The 25,006-nt window shown below is 36.1% G+C and overlaps 1 protein-coding gene across 5 annotated transcripts; it reads right to left on the bottom strand.

Moving 5' to 3' along the window:
- Window positions 1-921: 921 nt before the first annotated feature.
- On the bottom strand, window positions 922-24,745 carry LOC149410675 (E3 ubiquitin-protein ligase FANCL-like). 5 transcript variants are annotated; one of them, XM_089647943.1, is made up of 5 exons: window positions 24,558-24,745; window positions 22,703-22,849; window positions 11,658-11,828; window positions 8,423-8,592; window positions 922-2,670 (listed from the first exon to the last, which is right to left on the bottom strand). In XM_089647943.1, the coding sequence occupies exons 2-5, from the start codon at window positions 22,782-22,784 to the stop codon at window positions 2,563-2,565; spliced, it is 531 nt and encodes a 176-aa protein (XP_089504069.1). In that variant the 5' UTR covers window positions 22,785-22,849; window positions 24,558-24,745; the 3' UTR covers window positions 922-2,562. The 5 variants fall into 5 exon arrangements, with proteins under 5 accessions (XP_089504069.1, XP_089504067.1, XP_089504070.1 ...); XM_089647941.1 differs by lacking the exon at window positions 24,558-24,745 and adding an exon at window positions 23,619-23,677; XM_089647944.1 differs by lacking the exon at window positions 24,558-24,745 and adding an exon at window positions 23,019-23,072.
- Window positions 24,746-25,006: the final 261 nt, after the last annotated feature.

The following is a 25,006-nucleotide window of genomic DNA, read 5'->3' as shown; positions in this document are numbered from 1 at the left end:
TATTTTTTAGACTAAGAAATATTGTATCATTAAAAATACTAAAAGATATTTATTATGCATTGGCGCACTCTGTCCTACAATATGGAATCGTGGCTTGGGGGGGTGCATATAAATCATCCCTACTCCCACTGGAAACTATTCAAAAAATACTAATAAAAATCATCTTAAAAAAGCCATATTACCACCCAACTATAAATGTTTTTCAAGATTTCCCGGTTCCCCCACTTACAAAAATTTATGACAAAATTGCACTTCTACAAATACATAAAGATTTCTTTAGTAAAAATAATTTACCACAATTGAATATTAGCAAAAGAATAATATCTGTTGGAGGAATAACCGTGCCACTAGCACGAACCACAACAGCACAACATCACTATATATTCAAGGGTGTAAAATTATTTAATAAATTACCCCTTGATATACGATCGGAAGAAAACTACGAAAAATATAAAAAAAAAATTAAATTAAAATACTCTTGTACCACCTCATAACTTTACTTATTGTTTAGAAATATGTTTTTGCCTTTTAAATTCTTTGAATCATTTATTAACTAACCTATATTTTTATTACTTTTATTGTTATTTTTGTGTTATTTTTTGTTTTATTACTAATATTTTTTGTTTAATTTAAACAAATGTAAAAATATTATTGTTGTCCTCTCCTAAACACAAGCAGCTGCTTTATTAGGAGAGTGATTGATATATTGGTGTTTATATTGTTAAAAAAAATTGTAACCTTGTTTATATGTTTCAATAAATAAAAAAAAATAAAAAAAAATAAAAATAAAAATAAAAAATATTGGCGCACACTTACAATCACAACGAAATGGCACGGCACCATTCGTCTCATTTTTAACTATTATTATTTAGTGTGTGCGAAAGAGCGAAGACGCTTTTTGACATACTTGCTTATAACAGCTGTTGAACACGAAACGCAATGCCAATGACAGTGATGTAGTGTGGAAATTTTATTTTTTTTTGTATTTAATTGGAAAAAAAAATGCTACCGGACAGCAAAGTGCCCATAACATTTTTTACTCCAAATGTGCTAAGGAATAGCTGGTTAAAGTTTGTCGGGTTAGTGCCGATACACCCTGTATAATCTGTCTGGCAAAGGGCTTCTTGCATAGGTAAAATGAAGGTGTGATACCAGTTCATTTTTGATGCAAAGTAGTAGATTCCGGTTCTTCACAGCAACTCCCAGTTTATAATTTATCCAAAAAATAATCTTGTAGTCCAATGCAAAACAGCTTCACGCTGCTGGTCTCCAAAAGGGTCCCTCTTAACCAATGAGGATCGGTAGATGCCATCCGATTCCATCAATCCCAATGGTGAATGCTCCATATGCAAAGCTGATGCTCACAACAATTGGCGAATGTGTTCGTCGAACCTCAGCCAAGAGGAAATACCCGCTGCTCTGGGCTGGTGATCAAAGAATGGCGACTGCTTCCAATGCAAATCACAGATTCTTGCTCCCTCAGGTTTGGAAACTCTCCAAGTCAGAATTCCAGGGCTGTCAATTTGACCAATAGCAAAATGACAATGTGTAGGTATTTAAAGGTTCCACACACCAAGACCATAGATGCGATGTAAGTAAAGTGAGGCACACACACCTTGTTACAAATCTTATATGTAACAAATTCATTATGTACAATAAAAATATTTGGATGATTTGTATAGCGCCGTTTTTGTGAAAAATCACCTCAAGGGCACTGTGTACAATGTTAGTTAGAAAAGTACATATTCCTGAAATTTTGAGTATGTAGAACTACACACATATTTTTTTTTTTTTTTAAAAAGAAAGACAAACATTCCCGGGTTACGAATAACCTGACAATATTTAAAAATCTCCTACTGCCACCACAGTTAGCGGAAAGTGTTGCTTGTGTTGTGATGGAGGACTTAGCCAGCCGAGGAATTGAACACACTACGCCTGGGTGGGACCCAAACGCGATGTCAACTCGGCCACCGACCGGTCACCAACATGCTATAGCGGCATCCTTTTAGCAGCATGCATCGACGTCTTTCCTGACTCATTTAATCCGGACTGCTTCATGATCCGCATTAATAAATTCTTTCCAGAAGACCGTATCCCACCTCACAAGATTGCCTAACCAGGTGAATTAAGGGGTCCATTGTTTTTAAACCAGCAAGTTTCTAAAAAAAAATTATAACCTTTCCAAATTTTTTATTCTCTCTATTTCATTTTATAACCTGCCCAATTATTGACAATTGGCCTTTCCGGATATTTGGGTTTTTATTTCCGGAGGTGTTCTTCAATTCTGACTCCACAATAACTGATTGGAGGTGGTGGGTGGCCCGCTTGCTGAAAATGCGTGGTGCTATTATTTTTGGGAATAGATATTTAAACCAATTAATAATAATTTATTATTCTATCTTTGGATTGTTTTGGGATAACGAATAACCAGGACAGAGAACCAAAAACCAGTACAAATGGTCGCGAATATTACAGTATAGCTAGATGTACGCAGTCCAGACTGAAGAAATGCCCTCCATGCCATATTTTCTAGTGATGAATCCATTTATTCACTATGTTTCTTCAGAATGACAACTGCACAACTGGACAACAAATAGGTGTAGAGCACGTAGGACATTCTCCGTGGATAATGTTGAAGGTTTGCACATTTCCGGATACGGCGGACAACCACTGGAATGCAAAAGGACAAATAAAATCACAACCAGAGAATTTGTAAGTTATTATATGAAGTTTGAATCAATAGAAAGGAAAAAACATAAAGCAGTGAAAGTATGAAATAAGTTTAGAGTCCATTATTTAAGTCATATCAACCTCTCAGGCCTCTGGCATATTCTGTTAAATGGTCAGATTATTTCTGCTTTGCAATAAAATACAAATAAATACAATATTTCTGAATGTATCCCAAAACTAAAAACTGTTTTTGAAAGGTGATTAAAAACGATTTCAAATTTTATTATGTAAATGTATAATTTTTCAAATATAAAATTGTTGAATGCAAACCTAATATATTTTTTTAAATGGCTCACCTTATGATTTTTCTAACTGATAATGAAAAAAATAAAAACACACATTTATTTTATTAGACAAATGTATTATACATGAAATTGCCGCCTCACTTTTTTGTTATTTCATGTAAAAATAATTCATAAAAAATATTAACCTTTCCAGGAGTAAGTTACGTAATGCTGGCTGTGCTCTGGGAGTGAGTTTTTTTTACATAAATAAAAAATTATATTTTTTATTTAACCTTTTGAACGCGTTAATTTGCTCCGTTTTATCTATACCCGTACGCGGTACATATTTTCAAATACCTATGCATGCAATTAAATGTCAAATTATAGCATTCTGGCATGATTTATTGGACTGTATAGACAGAACAGATTATTCTCTACAATATGAAAACAAATCCTCGTGTGTCAACACTCTTAGATGTTTATAAAAAGAAAAACATAAAATTTCATACAAAGACGTACCGTATCTTTTGAATGTGGTCCCGCCATTCACTCGGCGTCATAAATAAACCACTCTCGGTGTGTGTGTACTTAGGCCACTGTGTTTATAGACACAAGTGGGACACCATGATCACTTATCATTCTTAGTTATGAAAAGTTGTGAATGACAAACTAGTACTAACGCCATCCGTTGACAAAAATGTAAACTAAAGGACTAAAAGGCGCGAAGAGGCGCACTTGGTTATCGATCTTTTTTTATGAAATACAATTTTATTTTTGAGAAATTCTTGTAGATGTCAGCATCGTGATAGTTCTACAAATGTCCAAGTGAGCAAGAAATACATTTATGACGAAAGAGAGCGGGAATATCGGCCGTCAAAGTTGCCGTATCAACTGTTGATACAGCCGCGTGTGAGTATAGACTTTTTGCCGTAACAACAGTTGATACGGCCGCGTGCAAAGAGTTAAATAAAATATATAATAAAATTAAAACAAATTAAAAAATTCACGCGGGACCTTATTTTCGCCCGGAGACAGCGTAGCGTCAGTGCTAAAAAATACCTGCCAGAAATGTGTTAAGGTGAAGGTTAATGCTAAATCACTTTTTTGATTAATCTTTATAACGAATTGGTGTATATTATGAATACCAAAAATATGCTTTATATAAATTGAAGGTTTTCCTATCGTTTCGTTTGAGTAGAATACAAATAAAAAAATAAAGTACTCAATAAAAAATATAAATGTAAACTATTAAAAAAAAAAATTTTTCAATAGAAATGTATGAACGCGTAAAGAAACAACTTTTAAAAAATACAGTATTATGTGTGTCGTTGCTTATCCAGAATATATAATTTGAGATATCGCGCTTATTTCTCGCCAGCGCCGTCGCATCTGCTGCCGTAATCTTGAATTTCCCGCCTTTCTTTTTGTAACACCCTTCAGTTGTCTATTGTCACCTTAGCAGTTGGCGTCCTGAGACGCCATCTTGATTAAATTTTGGCGTTTTTTCACCCACGCCGGTCGTGTAATTTTCGTTTGGGATTGTTTTAACGAAAAGAATATCTGTTGCTACCCGCAAATTGTCGTAATTTTTTATGAAAATTAGTGCTAAGTGATAGTGCAAACATTTTTGACAGTTATTAGCGTCTTCATTTTGTGCACGGGGTTAAAATGGCCTCAGACAAGGACCATGTAGAAGATGACGTAACCTCTAAACGACGTGATCGAAAGAGGCGACGCCGTTCAATATCAACAAGTTCGTCGAGCTCGCAATCTAGCGGTTCGGCATCGAAAAATAGTAGGCGACGCAGGCGCACAAAGAGACGTAAGCGGAATGACAGACATCTGCTCAAAAGATTAACATGTCAAGTCAAGACCCTGCAAGACTTTGTCATGGACAGGTCAACGCAGGAAGCCACTGTCAGCACGCCAAGTATAGTGGCACCCTCGCATGCATCTGGGAGCGTTTGCTCGTTGTCGCCTGAAAGGCAGTATCAGATGCCGGGTCCCTCTACTGTTCTGAAGGAGTCTGCAGCGCCAAAACCTTCTGCAACACATCTGGGTTTGGTGGAGAATCTCCAACGCTTCAACTCGAGCGAGTGGGCCAATGTCCGCTACGCATCCGCTTTAAAGGAATATTTAGCTGATCCAGGCTTCAAGGAGCTGGAGGTGAACTGCGAGGTGCTGGCATTTGACACCGCCTCACCAATATTTCCGGCTATGGAAAAGATGCTGGCTGCGGTAACGCATGCCTCATTGAAGCAGAGAGAGTGCCTTCAACAGGCTCTCCAAAAACTCATCAAATGGGGAAGCAGTTCAGAAAGTTCTCTGTCAGGCGAGGCTTTAGAGGAACAACTGGACAGCCTGTTAGGAGAGGACTCCGAGTTTATAAAATGCTCTGACGATATCTTGCAGATAACCTGCGGAAAGCGAGCTGAAATCATTCAGCACAGAAGGGATAAGATTTTGAGCAGCTGTAAGACTGGAGTGGAACGGAAGCTATTCAGCAGAATTCCTCCTTCTTCCACTCATCTTTTTGGGGAAGAAGCACTGTCCGCACAGTTGCAGAAACTGGGTGGTGTAACAAAGTGCTTTAATCCAGTGCGCCTACCTCAGGGTAGCCACTCGGCGCACAACCGCCCTTCAACATCTAAGGAGGTTGTTGCCTTTCCCCCCAAGCAGACATCAAAGGAAAAGATGGCATTTCCCTCGTTTCCCCGGACGGCAGACCACGGGCGAGACCCCCAGTATTCCTCCCGAGCGAGGGGTAGGGGTAGGGAACAGAAGCGTGGTGCGAGGGGGCAGACCTCTCGTGGCCGCTTCAACAGATGACTATCAACCATTTCGGGCCGGTCAACTACAGGATTATTGGATAGAATGGCGGACCCTAGATGCCCCAGAGACCATCTTACGTATGATAAGAGGATACCGCATACCATTCATCCGAAAGCCCTTGTTGATAAGTCCAAGCCAAGCTCTCGCAAGGAGATTCAAAACAAAAGTAACCCCGGAAATGACACTCGAAATAAGAAAGATGATAAGAGATGGTACATTGGAAAGAGCTGGCGACAATGCCTCCTTCCTATCAACACTTTTTCTGGTTCAAAAGAGCGACGGCTCAAGAAGACCAATCTTCAATTTAAAAGCTCTCAATTTAGATGTAGCTTGGAAAAAGTTTTCTCTGATATCTCACCACAAGGTCCCACACTTTCTTCAAGCCAACGATTGGATGACAAAAATAGACCTCTCACAGGCCTACTTCCACATACCGGTCGCAAAAGCTCACCGTTGCTTTCTGAGATAGTATTACGGAGGCCTTCACTTACAGATGACATGCCTGCCTCAAGGCCTGAGCAGTGCACCACAGGCCTTTGCAGCAATCACAAATTGGATTGCAGAAATCCTGCGGAGACGGGGTATCAGGATCATTGTGTACCTAGACGACTTTCTCCTGGCTCATCAGACCAGAGAGGTCCTCCTCAGTCAAACACGAGAAGCTCTTCAATTATTGGAGCGGTTAGGTTGGTTGGTAAATTTCCAAAAGTGTGTCCGTCAGCCAGCACAGTCAGTGGAATATCTAGGAATTGTTTGGAACCCCCATCTGAATCAGAAGACCTTAACCGAATACAGACGACAAGGTCTTTGGAACTCACTTCAGAGCCTCGTGACAAAGGGAAGATGGACTCTGAAAGAAGCTCAGAGTATTTTAGGAAAGTTGAATTTTGCTACCTTTGTGGTCCCCAGAGGTCGACTCCATACTCGACAATTACAGTTGCAGTTAATGCTGAAGCTGACCCCTCAGCAGAAATCTCCGATAAAGAAGGAAGTCTTGTCGGAAATGAAATGGTGGATGAACAACTTAGATCATGTTTCAACTCTTCATGTTCCCAGCCCAACACATTTTCTAACCACAGATGCGGCGGATCACGGCTGAGGAGCCCTGATCGACGATGTACCTCTGTCGGGTTGTTGGACAGACAGTCAGAGGGGGGGACATTGCAACATGAAGGAGATGACAGCAATCTTAAATCCCTTAACATCTCTGACTCAGAATTTGAGAAGTTCTTCGTTACTCATTCAATCAGACAACAGGACAGTCGTAGCCTACTTGAAGAACGAGGGAGGCACCAAGTCAATGGGTCTCTGGGGGTGTATCTGGTTGTAGCCCCAGATTGGCCAAAAGTGTTTTGGTTACCAGACCTAAAGAAAAGAGCCCTAGACCAACCTCACATAATACCCATGTTGGTCGACAACTTGATAGACTTATCGACAGGACTTCATCCTCAACAGGTCCAGAAGCTCCAACTACAGGTGTGGAAGATAGGGGGTGGAGTGAAGCATTGAACGATTGGTCACAGCAAGAGAAAGCTCTGTTGAATGCGGGTTGGCGCAAATCTACGCTTTCAACTTATCACATGGCATGGAAGAGCTGGAAGGAATGGTGCTCCATTAACAATACTTGTCCTAATAACCCTTCGGGATCTCAGCTGGCACGGTTTTTAGCATACTTAAGAGTGAAAAAAGGCTTGGCCCCCAGTACCATAGCGCTTCACAAGTCTGCAATGTCAGTTTTGTGTGACCCCAATGGCGATTTGAGGACTAGTAATCATCCCTTGGTCAAGCGAGTGATGAGAGGTATAAGGAATTCTGTAAATGAGAAGCCTAGAGCATTTACTTGGGATCCAGGACTCTTGGTGTCTTGGCTTTGTAAAAATCCTCCAAAGGACCTGACTCTTTTCGAAGCATCTCGTAGATGTGCTGTTATTTTACTACTGGCGTCAGGAAGACGAGTACATGATTATTATATATATTATAGCTAAGATTATCTGTGACAGTCTCACTTGATTAACTTTTTTGCTTTCTTATAAAATTATTTACAAAATAAATAAAAACCAGTTTTTTGCTTGAAATCAAATGTTTCTAGACTCCGTTTGTCAAGTGATTTTAATGCCTATTACCTACATTATAAGGTATACCAAGAATATACACATTTTTGGCTTGTAGCTTCCTCTTAATACCTCTCCCCAGTGCATCGTTTTCTGACAAGCTCATTTATTGAAGATAAGCATTCAACCCCTCAGGTTAATTTGTTCACTTTTGGGAACAGCTCATAATATGGTCTCATGGAAATTGTTGTCTCCCTTACTGTCATGGTGAGAAATACGATCTAAACAGTGTTAGAAAGAGAAAACACCACACGTTATACTCAAATCTAAAAGTTCTTAAAAAAGAATTAAAATATACAAATATGAAAGTGAGATGACAATAATGTCTATACATAATACATTTGTCTAATAAAACATATGTTTTTTTTTATTTTTTATATTAACTCCACACAGGAGGCCCTGAAGAAAATAATTTCCCTCAGGGCTATGTCATCAAATATGTGTGTTAGTGATAGCGGAAATACTCTAACCATCTGACCATCTGACCAAGCTGGTTAAGAATGAAATGAAACGGGTTCTAGTTACCTGATAAAGGCAAGCCTCGTGGTAGTTGAGTCTGCAGCTTGCTTTCTCGCACACCACGGTGGGCAATGCGGCCTGCAGGTCCCGACTGGATAGGCAGATGCCGCACTCCAACTCGGTGGACTCCGTTTCCACTTCTACTGCAGATGGCTTCTGGGGGAATTCCGATAGACCTGGGAATATAAATCATATACATTCAAATATTACGGGGTACGAATAACCTGACAACACTTGAAAACTTTTTTTTAATTTTAAGTTTATCGTACATAGTGTATCGTAGGTTAGTGTATCCATCATTATTTATTTATTTATTTATTTATACGCCCATTGGGCTTTTACATACATAGTTCATAAAAAAAATAATATTCTGAAGATTGCAAGTTCACAAAAGTAATAGTAAAAATACATATAAGCATATCCATTTGACATATTATAACAGCAAGTAAATAGTACAAAAATAAGAATATTCCTACTCCTAAGCTATACAGACTTAAGTTAGTTAATAAGAAATGTAAAGTTTATATGTAAATGCTAGGTAGTGGCAGCAGTAACATGATACAATACGACACATAGTGTATGAAGCCTTTGAGTTAGAAACTGAAAAGGTTGCTTGTTCAATGATGAAGGGCTTAACTAACAGAGGAATAGAACCCACGACACCTTAGCTACTAACCGATAAAATATTATTTATCATTATAGAAATAATGCGTATCGTATTTGCGGCACGTTCTAGAGCGTTAGATACTTTTAAGTATCACCCTCATGAAAGAACGCTGTTGAGAATCGCAAAGTTGCTTGAAATTACTCTAACCATATTTATTGACCAGATCTAAATAGCTGGGTTTCTAACCTTCCTCTTCCCCATCTCCTTTAGCTTCTCAAAGTTTTGTGTCAAGATCTTTATTATTTTTGAGCAAGAAACATATATGTATACATATATTGTATAAACACAGCCTTGCTAAAAAACATGGTGAAAAATTTATTCAATCGATAAACGACTGTGTATGTGTATACCTTACTAATATAGAAACTGACATAAAATGGTTCATGGAAAGATACATACATTGCTTATTGCTTGCAAAGAGGGTTGTTTATCTGTTGTACAAACTTAAAATAATAGTTGCTCCAATGTATTTTAAATGTTCTATAAATTTATTCATTTTTAAAATGTCGTAAAACAAATATTATTTTAGAAACTAGATAAAATAACGTTTAGATTTTGGTGTTGGAAATATACTTTAATATTAAAAAAGAGCAATATTTTTATTTCAAACATGAATAAAAGCTTACCATAAAACATTTTGAATCAAAACGTTGAAAATTTTTAGAGAATTCAAAATTCTAAACATACACCTTTTGGAGTTCTTAAAATTAAAAATTATAATAATTCCCAGAGAATAACCAAAAAATCTGATATTTTTGATCCTTTTTGGTGCAATATAAACTTTCATGTTTTTAAATTGTATTTACCTACGCATGAGTAAGGCATTTATGTTATTAAAAAACATCACTTTCATGGAACTTTTATTAAATTCACACGGTAAAAGTCAATTAAAAAATAAAATGTCCGAAATAACCTCACTTTTTCCAATAACATGGAACTATTTATTTATTTATCCAAAAAATAGTTTTAAAATTAAAAAACATAATCTGCATATTTCACCAGGGCATTCCTGTATCAAGATGTGCAGCTTTACAATTACATCATTTAAAAAAAATACATATAAGTAAACTTAATATAATAATTTAATTTAATTTAAACACACAAAAGAAAAGTTAATGACACGGTTGTGTCAAGACCGGTAGCTAAAATAAACAAAATTATAACTAATGACATTATTAATGGACTGACGAAAAATAACAAAAATAATACTAAAAACAGGGTGTCTGGGGGTAAAGTGCAAAATCTTCGGGAGGTGATTCTACATGACCGTAGAAATAAAAAAGAAAAATAACTTTTTTCGAAATACGGTTTTTTGTTTTTACCCATAAAAATATTTTTCTTTAGAAGAATATTATTTTTTCCATAAAAACAATTCAACTTTTGCACCTGAAAACTATCTTAATGTTGAAATTTCTAAAAGAAGCTATTTATTTTTTTACTTGTACTATCATGTAGAATCACCTCATGAAGTTTGCGCACTTTACCCCTCGGACACCCGTATATTTCAGAGTGGAAGATACTCTCAGTATCGCCCTGGTGTAAGACCACCATTCAGAATTAAAACGTTGCTTGAAATGGTTTTGGCCATGTTTGGTGACCAGATATGAATAGCCAGGTACTTTCCCACCTTCCTTTTCCCCATCTCCTTCCCCTCCCCGCTTCATTCAGCCTCACAACATACCCCCATACAATTGGGAAGAGTTGGGACTCTTGTGTGGTTTAACATTAAAAAAAAATATATTGAATTCTACTAATATAATAGTAAATTGGTTATTGGAATAGCATGACTTGAATCGCAAATCAAAACTGTCATATTGCCGGGAAACAAATGCGCAGGGCCAATTTGCAGGGTTTGACACATTTATTATTAGTAATAATTTAAAGCAGAAATTGTAGTCTTTACACAATGTGTAATAAGAACACCGTTTAACGGTTGTGAAGTGATTTTTTTATTATTAAGGCTTTTATTTAGTTAATTTAAAAAATGTGTATTATGGTAACTTTAAACAGATCTTATGCAAAGTCACCAATTTGCTTAGTCGACATTGTTCATTGGGCGATTTGAATTCCATTTGAAAAATATTCTATCAAAATTCATTAGCGACATTTCGATTCTATATTTTTTTAACCTCATCAGATATGTGATCCAATGGCGGCTATCTCCATGCGCAGGTATCGCATATACTATGTGATCCATTGGTGGCTATCTCCATGCGCAGACATCGCATATACTATGTGATCCATTGGTGGCTATCTCTATGCGCAGACATCGCATATACTATGTGATCCATTGGTGGCTATCTCCATGCGCAGACATCGCATATACTATGTGATCCATTGGTGGCTATCTCCATGCGCAGACATCGCATATACTATGTGATCCATTGGTGGCTATCTCCATGCGCAGACATCGCATATACTATGTGATCCATTGGTGGCTATCTCCATGCGCAGACATCGCATATACTATGTGATACATGTTTAACTAAAAAACACACTTTTTGTCAAAACGTGCCGTGATATGGAATAGACTGCTTTCACAACAGTACAATGTAATAAGACTTGAAGACCCACCCAGCATATTGAGAAGGTTGTTGATCCCAAGCTGGGGGTCCCATAGCTCCCTGTACTCGTGCACACGGGTCAGGAGGGCCCCCGCGAGGGCCGAGGGCCCTAACACGCTAACTCGGGGCAGCTCCCGGCCGCAGCCAGAGTCCACCGTCACTACTATGGACACATTGTCACCTGGAATATAGAAATTGAATTAAAAAACGTGCTATAACACATTAAAATGATATCTGTTGTGTATATATATATATATATATTTATATGTAGATAGAACAATAAATCTATGAGAGATTAAAAAGAAATCTGTTGTATATATACATAGATAGAATAATAACTGTATGAGAGATTAAATAGATATTTGTTGTATATATACATAGATAGAATAATAACTGTATGAGAGATTAAATAGATATCTGTTGTATATATACATAGATAGAATAATAACTGTATGAGAGATTAAATAGAAATCTGTTGTATATATACATAGATAGAATAATAACTGTATGAGAGATTAAATAGAAATCTGTTGTTTATATACATAGATAGAATAATAACTGTATGAGAGATTAAATAGAAATCTGTTGTATATATACATAGATAGAATAATAACTGTATGACAGATTAAATAGAAATCTGTTGTATATATACATAGATAGAATAATAACTGTATGAGAGATTAAATAGATATAGATAGAATAATAACTGTATGCGAGATTTATTTATTTATTACATTTTTTTAATTTTTTTTTTTTATTATTATTTTTTTTTTATACTTATATAGTGACGTATTGCCCATCTCACTAGGTGTGGAACGCCTGTGTTGAGATGGCAATTTACATAGTGGTTGTTAATAACATAAAATCAGTATTTTTTTGTTTTTTTTTTTTTTTAAATTATACAATTCAAGAATGAATGTAGAAGGTGGAGGCGAAGCAATAATAATTTTAAGTAATTAATTAAGTAATAAAGTTTCAGTTTGACCAAAAGGCGTATTATACATATATACACAGTAGGTACCATTTTTAGTATGTTATGAAATAGTTCAACGTATATTTTTATTGGAGGTAATCAATGATTTTATTTTTAAATAAAGTTTTGATTTGTGTATTTCTAATGTCAATAGGTAGAGAATTGAATAGCTTAATAGCATTGTATTTAAAGCTTTTTTGTCCATAAGAGGTTTGACAAACTGGGATGTTAAAAGATTCTACATGTGAATATCTCAAGGCTCTAGTGCTAGAGCATTACATTAGATAGATGTATATATAGCAAAAATGACAAGATAATAATATTGCAATAACTGTGTAAGTATATTAAAAATAAGTACAAGTGTTATTGTGAATTGTAAGTCGATATTAGTTCCTAGGCAGAATGCCCATTCTAAGGAACCAAATGCTGTTAAAATTGCTCAAAATTTATTCTGTAAAATTAACGTGTTGTTGTTGTTGTATTTTTTTTTAATCAAAATTGAATATTTAAATTGAAAATATATTAGGTATTTAATAAATGAGCCATTGATAGGTAACCATGTAAAATTTGAAGTGACATTATTTAATAGTTCTTCAGACTCCACCCTCCCCAAGCCAATTAACCATTTAGTTATGATTGAACTGATGAAGGACATTTTGCATGTTTAAAGATTTAATTCTTTAGGGATTTTATTATATAATTTCGGTCCCAGATATGTATAAGACTTTTGATACTTAGCCGTATTGCTCCCTGGGACCACGAGATCCTTTCGTGTGTGACTTTTTGTGATATATTTGTGATATCAAGATTTTCTAGATTTTTGTGTACCTGAATAATAACCTTTTTTATGTAATTTTGACGAACATCAAGTACATTAAATATTATGTAGAGTTGATCGCTAGAGTACCTAGAGGTTTACGCAAAATGACTCTAAGAACGGATTTCTAGGCCTTCACAGGGGATCTAAAATTGTTCTACCTGACGCTCCCTGATTAACTAGATATCTTTTGTATATATACATAGATAGAATAATAACTGAATAAGAGACTAAATAGATATCTGTTGTATTACATTAGGGTGTATCAATTTTTAACTTTTTTTGTTTTCAAATTCCAAGTTAAAATAAAGTTGCTACTAGGTACCACAACTTACCAAAAAAGTTTTGAATTTTTAAAAAAATGTTTAGGTCTCCCGCACAAGGCCTAAAGTTTTAATTTTTTTTTTTAAATAAAATCGTAACTTTTGTGTTTATTCCAAGTTAAAAAACAGTAATATGAGGGCATAAAAATAAGTGAGAAACGATTTTTTTTTATAAAAAATGGATTTTAGGTCTCCTGCACAAGCCCTAAAGTTTGTTAATTTTGATGAAATTTTGTAATTTTGTGTACATGTATGAACCATGTTTTTCTAAAGTTTAAACCACCGGAATTAATTGTACTTTTCTTACAGAAGGCATAAAATGCCAAGATACGGTAAAAATATATACCACATATATACTAATAATAATAATAATAATAATAATAATAATAATAATAAATTTATTAAATTTGTGAAAATTCAGCGCCGTTTTTGTGAAAAATCACCTCAAGGGCGCTGTACAATTTATTTCCTAGGATTAGGACTATATATATAATATGTTTTATACCTGAAAAAAGATAGTTGGACTGTGTAAATTGTATGAGAAAGGTGTTGAAAGTAAATAATGTTATTTGCTATAACTGTTGTTTATTACAAAAGTATAAAAGGTTATAACATGTCATAAAATGTAGTATAATAACTAATAACTAAGTAAAAAATGTTGCTGATTACTTTCCATACGACATGAGTGGCAGTTTTCTTGTTCTACTGCAAATTTACTGACTTGTTTAAGTATTCGTCCTTTCATCTTGGCTTCAAAACCTTAAATCAAAGTTATGTATAGTATTTACATAGGCCTAGTGAAAATTTTATAAATGTTATTACAGTTCCCAAATGAAATTTCAATTTAATATGGAAGACAGTATGATAAAGACGTTATTTAGAAACATTATAACTACAAAATAGTCGAAAAAAACTTACTTAAATTCTAATCCTTTGCAGAGGTTTTGTACTGGCTCTTGGTCTCGAACGTAGGTACCTCTTTACGGTCTTCCAGTCTGGCATGGATAAAACCATCTCTTTCGATCAGCCCACATACTCGCTTCGAAGCTTCTGTGAATTCCTTGACAATTCGTTCCACCGCTTGAGTGTGAGAAGGAATTCTAAATTCAACCCTTCCACGTTTGCCAGTTTCCGCAATTGACTCCCAACTCTTCTAGGCTCATATCAGTAACAAGAGGGGGTTCGGTTACTGAAGTGGATTGCCAGTCAATCGTATCTATATAGTCTTCGGCATCAAAATTGATCTGAGGGGGTTTAACCTTCCAGCGGGCGCATTGAGAAATTTCCCTTGAGCGGGCGCTTGTCGTAAATTTTACGTCATCAAGTTTTCTCCATGTAAGTGGTGTTTTCTTTATACAAACGTTAGGGAATTTCTTTGAGGATATGAAAAATCATAATAGGCAGTACTTTAAAAAAATATATTTGACTTTCTTAACCCATTGGCATCCGAATTGTTTAGCTAAAAACTTGGCCTTAACATCCGAATTAATTTTGTACCAAAAGTTTTAAATCTGCAGTGGTGTACTAAATCTTATATAACTTTTAAACTAAAAATGCAAACGTAACAATTTTTTTTAATTTACTTGTGCATAGAATCAAGGTATGTAAAAAATATATGCAGTGTTTAAAAAAAAAAATATATATATGATTAAACGAGGATATAAATATATTTTTTTTATAAAAACCAATTTTTTTTTTCATTTTTTTATAATTAGAGTAAGAAAAGTTGTACATTTATCATACTTATTACCATAATATACATTTTTTTCATTAATATATACTTATGACTAAAAATTAAATTTAGTATGATAGTCCTCAAAACATTCAGGGACGTGGAGGGCCACTTTGCATGATTTGCATTCCCAGCGCGATCCAGACCTTTTATTCCTGGCCCGACAAACACGGCATTGCCGTTGCGGTTGTTTCTTTCCACCAGGGCCAGGAGGAATATGTGCTGGAAAGTGACCTCCCTGACATCCCTGAAGTCTCATTGGACCATCTCCCACTGAATGTCGCCCAACCGAACTTCGATTAGGAAGAGAGATCTTTTTCCAAAATCTGTTCTGCCACGTTGACCCTAAACTCATTGTAGTTGCAAGGAACCAGAACTTACTTTCTTATAAACTTGATATGCATTGAATAATGCCATATCACAAAGATAAAAAAATATTTTCTTGTACCCTTTGAGATACCTACGCATGATGGGAAATGAAGCCAGACCTTGATCCTGTCGATCAACACCCCCCATGCCTTTATTGTAATCAATAATAGCACGGGGTTTCATGATCTCCTCTTGGGATCGATGACTCGTTTTGCCTGTAGCATCCATAGAGATGCCTTCATGAATGGTGGACAAGACTGTAACAGGCTTCTTGTCCATCCACTGAAGAGCCATCATACCATGACTGTACAGGCAAGTCGCTGCACCTCTCGCCAATTTCTTTTTTCCCTTCATATCCGTAGGCATATTCTTACGGTTGGTTCGCACTGTACCTACAACGTTTGTTCCTTTTTCTTTTAGACTGAGGAAAAGATCAGGATATGAATACCAATTATCCACGTACAGCGTGTGACCATCTGTCTCATATCCAGAGAGAAGATGGTGCACAATCGCTGAACTAGACGGAAGGTTTGGATCTCCTTCTTTCTCCCCAGTATAGATGCTGAAATCGAAACAATAGCCTGATCGAGACTCGCAAAGTTTATAAAACTTTATTCCAAACCGGGCACGCTTACTAGGATTATATTGGATATAACATAAGCGTCCCCGGAATTTCATCAAACTTTCATCGATGGAAAGATCAAAGTCTGGTTTATAAACACTGCGGAAGGTCTCTCTCAGATGAGTAATTATCGGGCGAATCTTTTTCGATCTATCTTTGGGGTTTGCCGTATTGTCTTCTGCAAAGTGAACATACCGAGAAATAGATTGAAAACGCAATCGTGACATTACAGTTCGAAAGAAAGGTGTCTCTATCACCTTCCTCTTAGTCCAGTATAATTGTAGGGAGAACTTTTGGCATGAAGCCATCAGCAGGCACAGAGCGAAGTAGGACTGCAGCTCAGCGGAAGTCACCTCCGTCCATCCTGGGTCTGGCTTGACCGCAATCCTTTGGGATGCATATCTACAATAAAAATTATAACATGAAAAGCGTATCCTTTTTGGTTTTTGACAGCTCAATTGTAAAATCAATTTTCTGCTAAAAATGTACACATTCATTCACAGTATTTCGTACAATTACACGAAGCACAGTATAAAAAACTAATCTTATGAAAAAAGTATATAACTATATAAACATGATGCTAAATTAGTTTACGGAAATTATTTACGCACCGATTTGTTTCGACGACAATGGCTGCCCAAAATGCCGCCGTGAAGAATTGTAAATACGCCGTCAACTCCGTCTTGTCACCTTCCAAAACCTGTAAAGTACTTCTTCGTAATCCTGGGTTGCCGGTAAATGGAATCCGGCTGATGTTTGGAGACGAATTCCACGTCCATTCATCAGGATTAGTAGTTTTACGACGTTTTGCTGGAGGTATGGAAGCCGACGGGCCAACTTCACTCGTCGAAATGTCCAAAACTTCCACTGTCTCCTCAGTGGATTCTTCGTCCTCGGACTCCGGATCTGAGGAATCTATATGGTCACTGAGGTTATCGTCGTCAGATTCAGCCAATAAATTTTCAATTTGGGCTGATGTTAGCCGCCCACCACGCGTTTTGCGAACAAGCTTCTCATTTCCCGAACCACACGCCATTTTGAAAAAATTCAATGACGCTGAAAAATAACAAAATTTCAATCGTAAATATCGGGAAAAAACTGTACCAACGGAGTCTTGCCAATTACTACGAAACGAATGCTTAATTACCTACAGAGCGATTGACATTTAAAATTTTAAACAAAGATGTCACTCATGTATCCCTTTTTCGTTTTTAAGCCGACAGACATCAGACCCGCCAGGACGGCGTCGTTTGATGCCAATGGGTTAAAAAAAACGAGGCAACATTCTAAACATGTTAATATTTCAAAACAAAATATTTTATCCACCTATTTAGTCAGAATCAATATTCTCATCCTTACAATTGTTACAAACCACCTCAACTGAAGAATGGTTTTTGCATGTAAAAGACTGGCAACGGCAACACTTCATTGATGCGGAGGATCTTTTCTTATCCAGTGCACATAACCGACAAACACCGCATTTTGGAAAGCTTCTGTTTTATTCTTCTGTTATCGGTTTAACTGCCCTACCGTAATTCACTTTGAGAAAAGCATTTATATCTTGCGGTAAATGTTTGACATTTGATTTGACTCTAGCATAGCTCGAAGCTCGATGCTTACAACTAATTTTCAAGAGTGGGGGAAGCGATAAGGCGAGTTTGTCGTAAATTTTACGACAGCGCGCCTGCTGGAAGGTTAAATACCCTTTCATTTCGGTTGCGCGAGCTTTCTGGATTCTCTTAAAAGCCAAGGCTCTGATATGTTTTCGTTCATCAAACAGCATAGCTATCAAAACATGCTCTGGGTGAGCCATGAAAGCATTTCTCTGTAACGTTGCATGGACGACGTTTCTTAGCTCATCTTCCAAATAATTGCTGAAAAGAATCATTTTAAAAAAATGAATGGATGCTTGCGGATTTGGGGATTGCACTTAATTGAGAACCATGATGGTATGTAGACCTTCATTATGAACTCTGCAAGCTTTCTTAGCTGAGGGGTCGGATCATCGTTGGACACATACAAACGAAGGACTCGATTTGCCAGAGTAAGCCACCTGGCGTGCGAGATGTTGCCGGGGTTTCGTTTGGCCAACTCTTCTGTACATGTGCCTGTTGATACAGCTTTGGATATTTCGTACAGATACTTTTGGTCTGTACTCAACTGTTTAAGATCAACCTTTGGTATATCGCTTTCAATTGCAACAAAATTTACATCTTCCAGATTTTGGCAGCTTAAAAGTTGTTTACCAATAATAGTCCCACTTAATGTGTTCGGTCCAGAAGTTGGTCCATCAAAAGCAACCATAACTTTTCTCAATGGTAATTTGTTCAAATGTAGTAGACACACAACTGCCTGCAGTGGCTGTTCTATTATATTTTCAAATAAGGTTATAACATTTGCAAATATAGAAAAGTACAATTAATTCCGGTGGTTTTTTTTTTTTTTTTCCATTATTTCTGGCTTTCACCCTTCAAGGGTGTTCTTGGCCATCATTTAAAATTATTGAGAAAGGTGTATTGAAAGGTGAATTTAAATATTAATTTTATTTAAATAGGCAAATTTCAAAATTATAATGAAAATTGGAGTCGAGTTCAGACTTAAAAGAGATGAAATGTTGAATGGAGGGGAGGCAATTTTAGTTAAGGCTTGATAGAAGAGAGGATATTTGTTTAGAGAGGGACAACCAAAAAATATGTGATCTAAAGTTCCCACTTCTAGACCACAGAATGTACAATCTGGGGAGTCAAGGACGTGAATTTTAAAAAGATGGGAAGGAACGGAACAATGACCGATCCTCATTCGAATGAGTGAAGAAATTTCTTTTTTGGAAAAATGAGGGAATTGCTGAAACCACGGTTTTGATGGAATAGTCCTTTGTATTGAGGCATAGCAGGCTCCCTTGGATTGACTAGCAATGTGCCAATACTCTGACCAAACATTGCGGGATCTTTCTTTGATGATGGAAAAAATGTCAGATAAGGGAATGTGGTTTACGAGGGTAACAACAGGGTTGGACGCTCCTAAACTTTAAAAAAACATGGTTCATATATGTACACAAAATTACAAAATTTTATCAAAATTAACAAACTTTAGGGCTTGTGCGGGAGACCTAAAATCAATTTTTTATAAAAAAAAATCGTTTCTCACTTATTTTTATGCCCTAATATTACTGTTTTTTTAACTTGGAATAAACACAAAAGTTACGATGTTGCGCTAACTCCTTCTTTAGCCGACGTTTCGATCCGAAGATGTGTGGATCTTCGGATCTACCGGATCTGCCCTGATGATGGACACTGCAACGCTGTCCGAAACGTCGGCTAAAGAAGGAGTTAGCGCAACACGGCATAACACCCCAAAAACAAACAACAAAAATGCTTTTGGCCGTGAGAATCTAAAAACTTACCTCACAAAAGTTACGATTTTAATTTTTAAAATTTAAAAAAAATTTGATATTTTTTGATAAAAATTAAAACTTTAGGCCTTGTGCAGGAGACCTAAACATTTTTTTTTAAATTCAAAACTTTTTGTGGTAAGTTGTGGTGCCTAGTAGCAACTTTATTTTAACTTGGAATTTGAAAACAAAAAAAAAGTTAAAAATCGATACACCCTAATATACCTACATAGATAGAATTTCCTATCTTAATAATATTTTGATGATTTGGTTGTTTTTGTGAAAAATCACCCCAAGGGTGCACAAATATTTTCTCCAATGAACTATAGACAATCTAAACTATAACTTATGGCTAGCAGATTACATCCACCAGTTTATAAATCAATAATACAAAACTAAAAGTACAATGCATTTGACCAATGAACTGCTGATAATACAGAGTATCCATGGGTAAAGTGCGCTAACTTCCGGAGGTGATTCTACATGGCAGTAGAAGTTAAAAAAAAAAATCTTTTTTCGAAATTTAAATTTTTTTCCCCTTACAAAAATATTTTTCCATAGAAGAATATTTATTTTACAATACAAACAATTCAACTATTTTACCTAAAAAACTACCTTAACATGTTGGAATTCCGAAAAAGTAATTTATCTTTTTTACTTGTACCATCATGTAGAATCACCCCCTGAATTTAGCGCACTTTACCTCCGGACACCCTGTATACAGGACCATACTTAACCTAGGAACGGCGCGAAGTCAATGGAATATTTTTTTAATCCCTCAGGATAATTTCTTCACTTTTGGGAACAGCTCATATTATCTCATAGAAATCTCCCTTACTGTCATGGTCACATAACTAAATGGTGTTAGAGAGAGAAAACACTATGTTTTATATTCATATGTCCGTCACTCCTGGACACACTGATCCCTAGATTCCTACCCAAACCTCACACCCTATACCTTCCCAGAACTTCCTCTCCTTCCTTTCCTTATCAAAAGATGACTGCCAGTAGGTTGTCTCTCTTATACTTATGTGTTGCTATGTACATTATCTCACTTTCTCTACTGGCGCTTAAAATCTTCAAGAAACAATTGAAATAACTTTTATTTACTTAAGGCGATGCACTACGTAGTAATGTAAAATCATGTGTTTTTGGTTTGAAAATTTGGTCGCCTACAAATGTTTCAGATGCTTTAAATAAATACCGCAAGTATTTTTTTTTTATAATAACTCCACACAGAAGGCCCTGAAGAAAATAATTTCCCTCAGGGCCTATTTCATCTTTGGGGATGCTGTGTGGAGGGTCTTTTTGTGGAGAGGAAGGAGTGAACATGGGTCTTGAAGAGTGCCATGTTGTAGGAGGGAGGAAACACAGAGGCCAGCTGTTGAACTTAAGAACGAATCGTAGAAGCGACCCATTCTCATGTGACAAATGTCAACCGTGTACAAATGTTGGAAGCGCGTTTGGCGTGTATCCCGACTACGCACCGGTGCCGAAGGGTTCAATGACTCTAGTTCCTCAGAGCATCTTCCATTGTAATACCGATAGAACAAGGACAGCATACCTACCTGACGCCTGTGCTCTAAAGATTGCAGTCCGTTTGTTAAGATTGGGGAATCTATCAAACGGACCGCCCGTTTTTGCACAGAGTCAAGGATTTTTTTCAGGTATTTAGGGGCTCCGGACCAGAGATGGCTGCCAAATTCGACAATAGGGCGCACTTGTGATTTGTACAGGGTCAGCAGTTGTGTACTATTAAAGTATCTGCGGGCCCTGTACAGTACGCCCAGCTTCTGAGAGGCCAACTTTACTCTGGCTTCGATGGAGCCCCCGTACCTGAGCTGGTCACTTATAGTTACACCAAGCATATCAATGGAAGGCCTGTTCGGAAGATTGCTTCCGTTGAAGGAAACTAGATTATCATTTGGATCCCTTTTAGACGTAATCAGACAGGATTGGGTCTTTGAAACATTAAATTCGACGAGATTATTTTTACCCCAGGAGGAAATACTCTCGAGATAACCGTCCATTCTCTGCTTCAAAGCCCTCCGAGCCGTTGGAGTTTGTGTGCCCTTTGGGAGCTTGTCAAACAAAAAGCTATCATGAACTGTACTGTCATCCGCGTAACAATGAATCGGTGCACATGTCAAAAGGTCGTTGATGTGCAACAAAAACAAAGTCGGAGACAGAACCGATCCCTGTAGAGTATAATACATCTTGGCCTTTGAAATAATCAAGTATTTTTTACATAAGTCTTTTTATAAGCCCAGAAAAAAATAATTTATAAGGCCTATGAAAACTGCTTTAAAGTTCAAAATTTCCTACTTACGAACCCATTTTCGGTTATGGTTTTATTGTATAATGTGGCAAATTAAGTTATTTATAAAATGATCGGAAAACATTTAAATATTTATGCCTGAACACCCACAAAATAAAATAAAAGGCACTTTTTGGCCATGTTTTTTTCTTGCCTAAATCAAGACAGCTGGATGGTGTTAAGCGGGAATTTAAGCCTTATCGCCATCTACGTAAGGAGTGTTATTGATGGCGGCTCGATTCAAAATATTACACGACGTAGTGCATCGCCTTAAGAGTAATTTGGGTGTATTTGCAAATAAAATGCCAACCCTATCAAACACGAGGGCATTTTGGAACTAATTTATGTAATTTGGTTGGAGCAACAACCTAATGCGACGCTTGACAGATTTAAAATGAATTAAATATGCATTTTGTATTGAATTTAAATTACAGCAATTACCACAGAATCTTTTGCTTGCACCTTTGGGATCTCTACATCTCTATAAGTTTTGTAATGTAATTGGTTTTACCTATAATAATTCTCCTGAAGTTTTCTTTGCTCGACGGATTGACTGGGTCTATAATCCAGCAGCACTCATCCAAATCCTGCATCACTTCAAAATAGTCTGACAGTTGGTGCAAAGTGTCTGTGAATACTTCCACTGCCGTCACTATATCTGGAATATAAAAATATATCAGAAAACCAGAACCCTGCCAAAATACATACAAGAAACCATCACGAAAAGATTTATTATTTAGGTACATGTTTTATATAACTATTATAAATTAAATGTTCAATTTAATAGTACACAGTAACGTTATAATAAATTAATAAGATTTACCCACTTAATCAAACTGGGCTTGTGTGTGTTATTTTATTATTATTTGTGTATTTATATGTTATATTATTGAGTTTATATTTACAGTGTAGATCATTGCACAAACCATTAAATTTGTAGGAAAGCGAATCAAGGTCTGGCAGACTGTGCTCTTTGATTTTGAATTTGCCATCTTTTTCTGATATCAAAATAAAGAATTGCTTTTTGCCCAAAATATCATTCACTTCGACTCTAACAGTCTCAAATTTTTCGTCAACAAAAACACCACAATTCTCGTACGTATCCCTTAAATTTTCTAGGTGATTTATCATCGCAACGAGTTCGGGTAATTTATCGGAACATTTTGCAGAACTTGTGCGACTAACTGAACAGACTTTGTCGACGTTTTTGAGCAAGTCTTCCAAGTTATCGCTATCTTCTTGCAAGAAATATTCAACGGTTAAACTTTGTTCGTTTGACATCATGAATCCTCAAAGCAATACATCGCACCAGAGACCCTTGAAATGATTTTATTATATATTTGAAGAGACTTTCAAAGTCAAAGGACAAACGGCCAAAACATCAAACCGCCAAAATCGACAATACCCATAAATAAACCACACAATACCATAAATAAACCACCTAAACCACTCCCGGCAAAACTATAAATAAACCCAAATAAACAACTCGCCAAACCATAAACAAACTACTCTCGGCTAAACCATAGCCAAACTTAGATAAAGAATGTTTTAAAACTTTATTTCATTTGTTTTCTATGGTATCCAGTACCTACCGAACTTTGTAAGATAGGTAACTAGAAAACATTTATTTATGCAAGCAAATAAAATTTAGGGATTTTCTGTTCTGTTGTGGCATGGAACTATTTTTTTCTCATTTTTTTTGTTTATATTATCTCAACCATTAGATGAAAATTGGAGGCAATGCAAAATATTTTAACAGCTGGAATATAGTTTTCCACTTTATTCCTTGAAAAAATATATTCTTTCAATCATTCCGCTATGGTGCTTTGTTGGAATATATTATTGTTTTTTATCTCTCAGCTGACAAATTAGAAGCAAAAAATTGTCATTGAATATTTTTCTCCCCAATCCTCCGGCAACAATCATTTTAGGATAATATTTTTGGGAGAACACGTTGGTTGCGAGATAAATATTCCAATATATTTTTTTAAATTCTCATAAAATAAATGTTTTGTCTCATGACGGAATTAAGCGATAGTTTCCAAGTCATCATTCAAAAACACACGGTTTTGGAGATATTAATAATATTTATATGCCTGTCTGGCGTCTGCTACCTGCTTTGAAGCCTGTAGACGTGTGGTTTATTTATGGTTTATTTATGCTGTAGACCCTGTAGACTGTAGATATAATCGAAATAACCGGGCGGTAGATCATTCATCAACGAGCGGCCGCATCAGGCGGTAACAAACAGAGATATACAACTCGACAAGTTAAAACCGAACAACAACTGCTTATATCCAATATACAAATACTTAACTTGCATAAAATATATAGAAGTGAAGTGAAAATGCATGGAATGCACCAACCTAATAATCGCGAACTGCAATTTTACGCAACAAAATAAGAGAAGCATTTTATGCGCAAATACTTCAAATAATAATTTTTTAGCCACAAAAATAACTTTCCTTTTCAAAAAAATATTTACCGCTCAGAATATTATAGACACTGAATTGTTTATCTCTTTTCAACTTACGAGAATCTGACCGTTAAAAGTGAAGGTCCCAAATATGTCAAAGCCAACCACCAGCCTTATTTATGTTTCGATGTTTTAAATTAGCACTCAAATGTTCAGAAATGTTTACAATAAATGTGAAATTTCAAAATAACACTCAAATTTATTAATATATTATTGTTATAATGAAGGAATAAGTTTTTATTTAATCTTATTCATCAATAAATAGATGCTAGTTTAATGCTGGTGGTTATATACCGGCCAATCAAGTCGCTTGATTTGCAGTACAAAAGAAAAGAGGGC

This window comes from Hesperophylax consimilis, chromosome 27 (genome assembly GCF_061612785.1).
Source record: "Hesperophylax consimilis isolate HC1 chromosome 27, BYU_Hcon_1.0, whole genome shotgun sequence".
NCBI classification, from domain to species: Eukaryota; Metazoa; Arthropoda; class Insecta; order Trichoptera; family Limnephilidae; genus Hesperophylax; species Hesperophylax consimilis.
The sequence above is the reverse complement of the archived record's forward strand: the minus strand, read 5'-3'. Positions and strand labels throughout refer to the sequence as shown.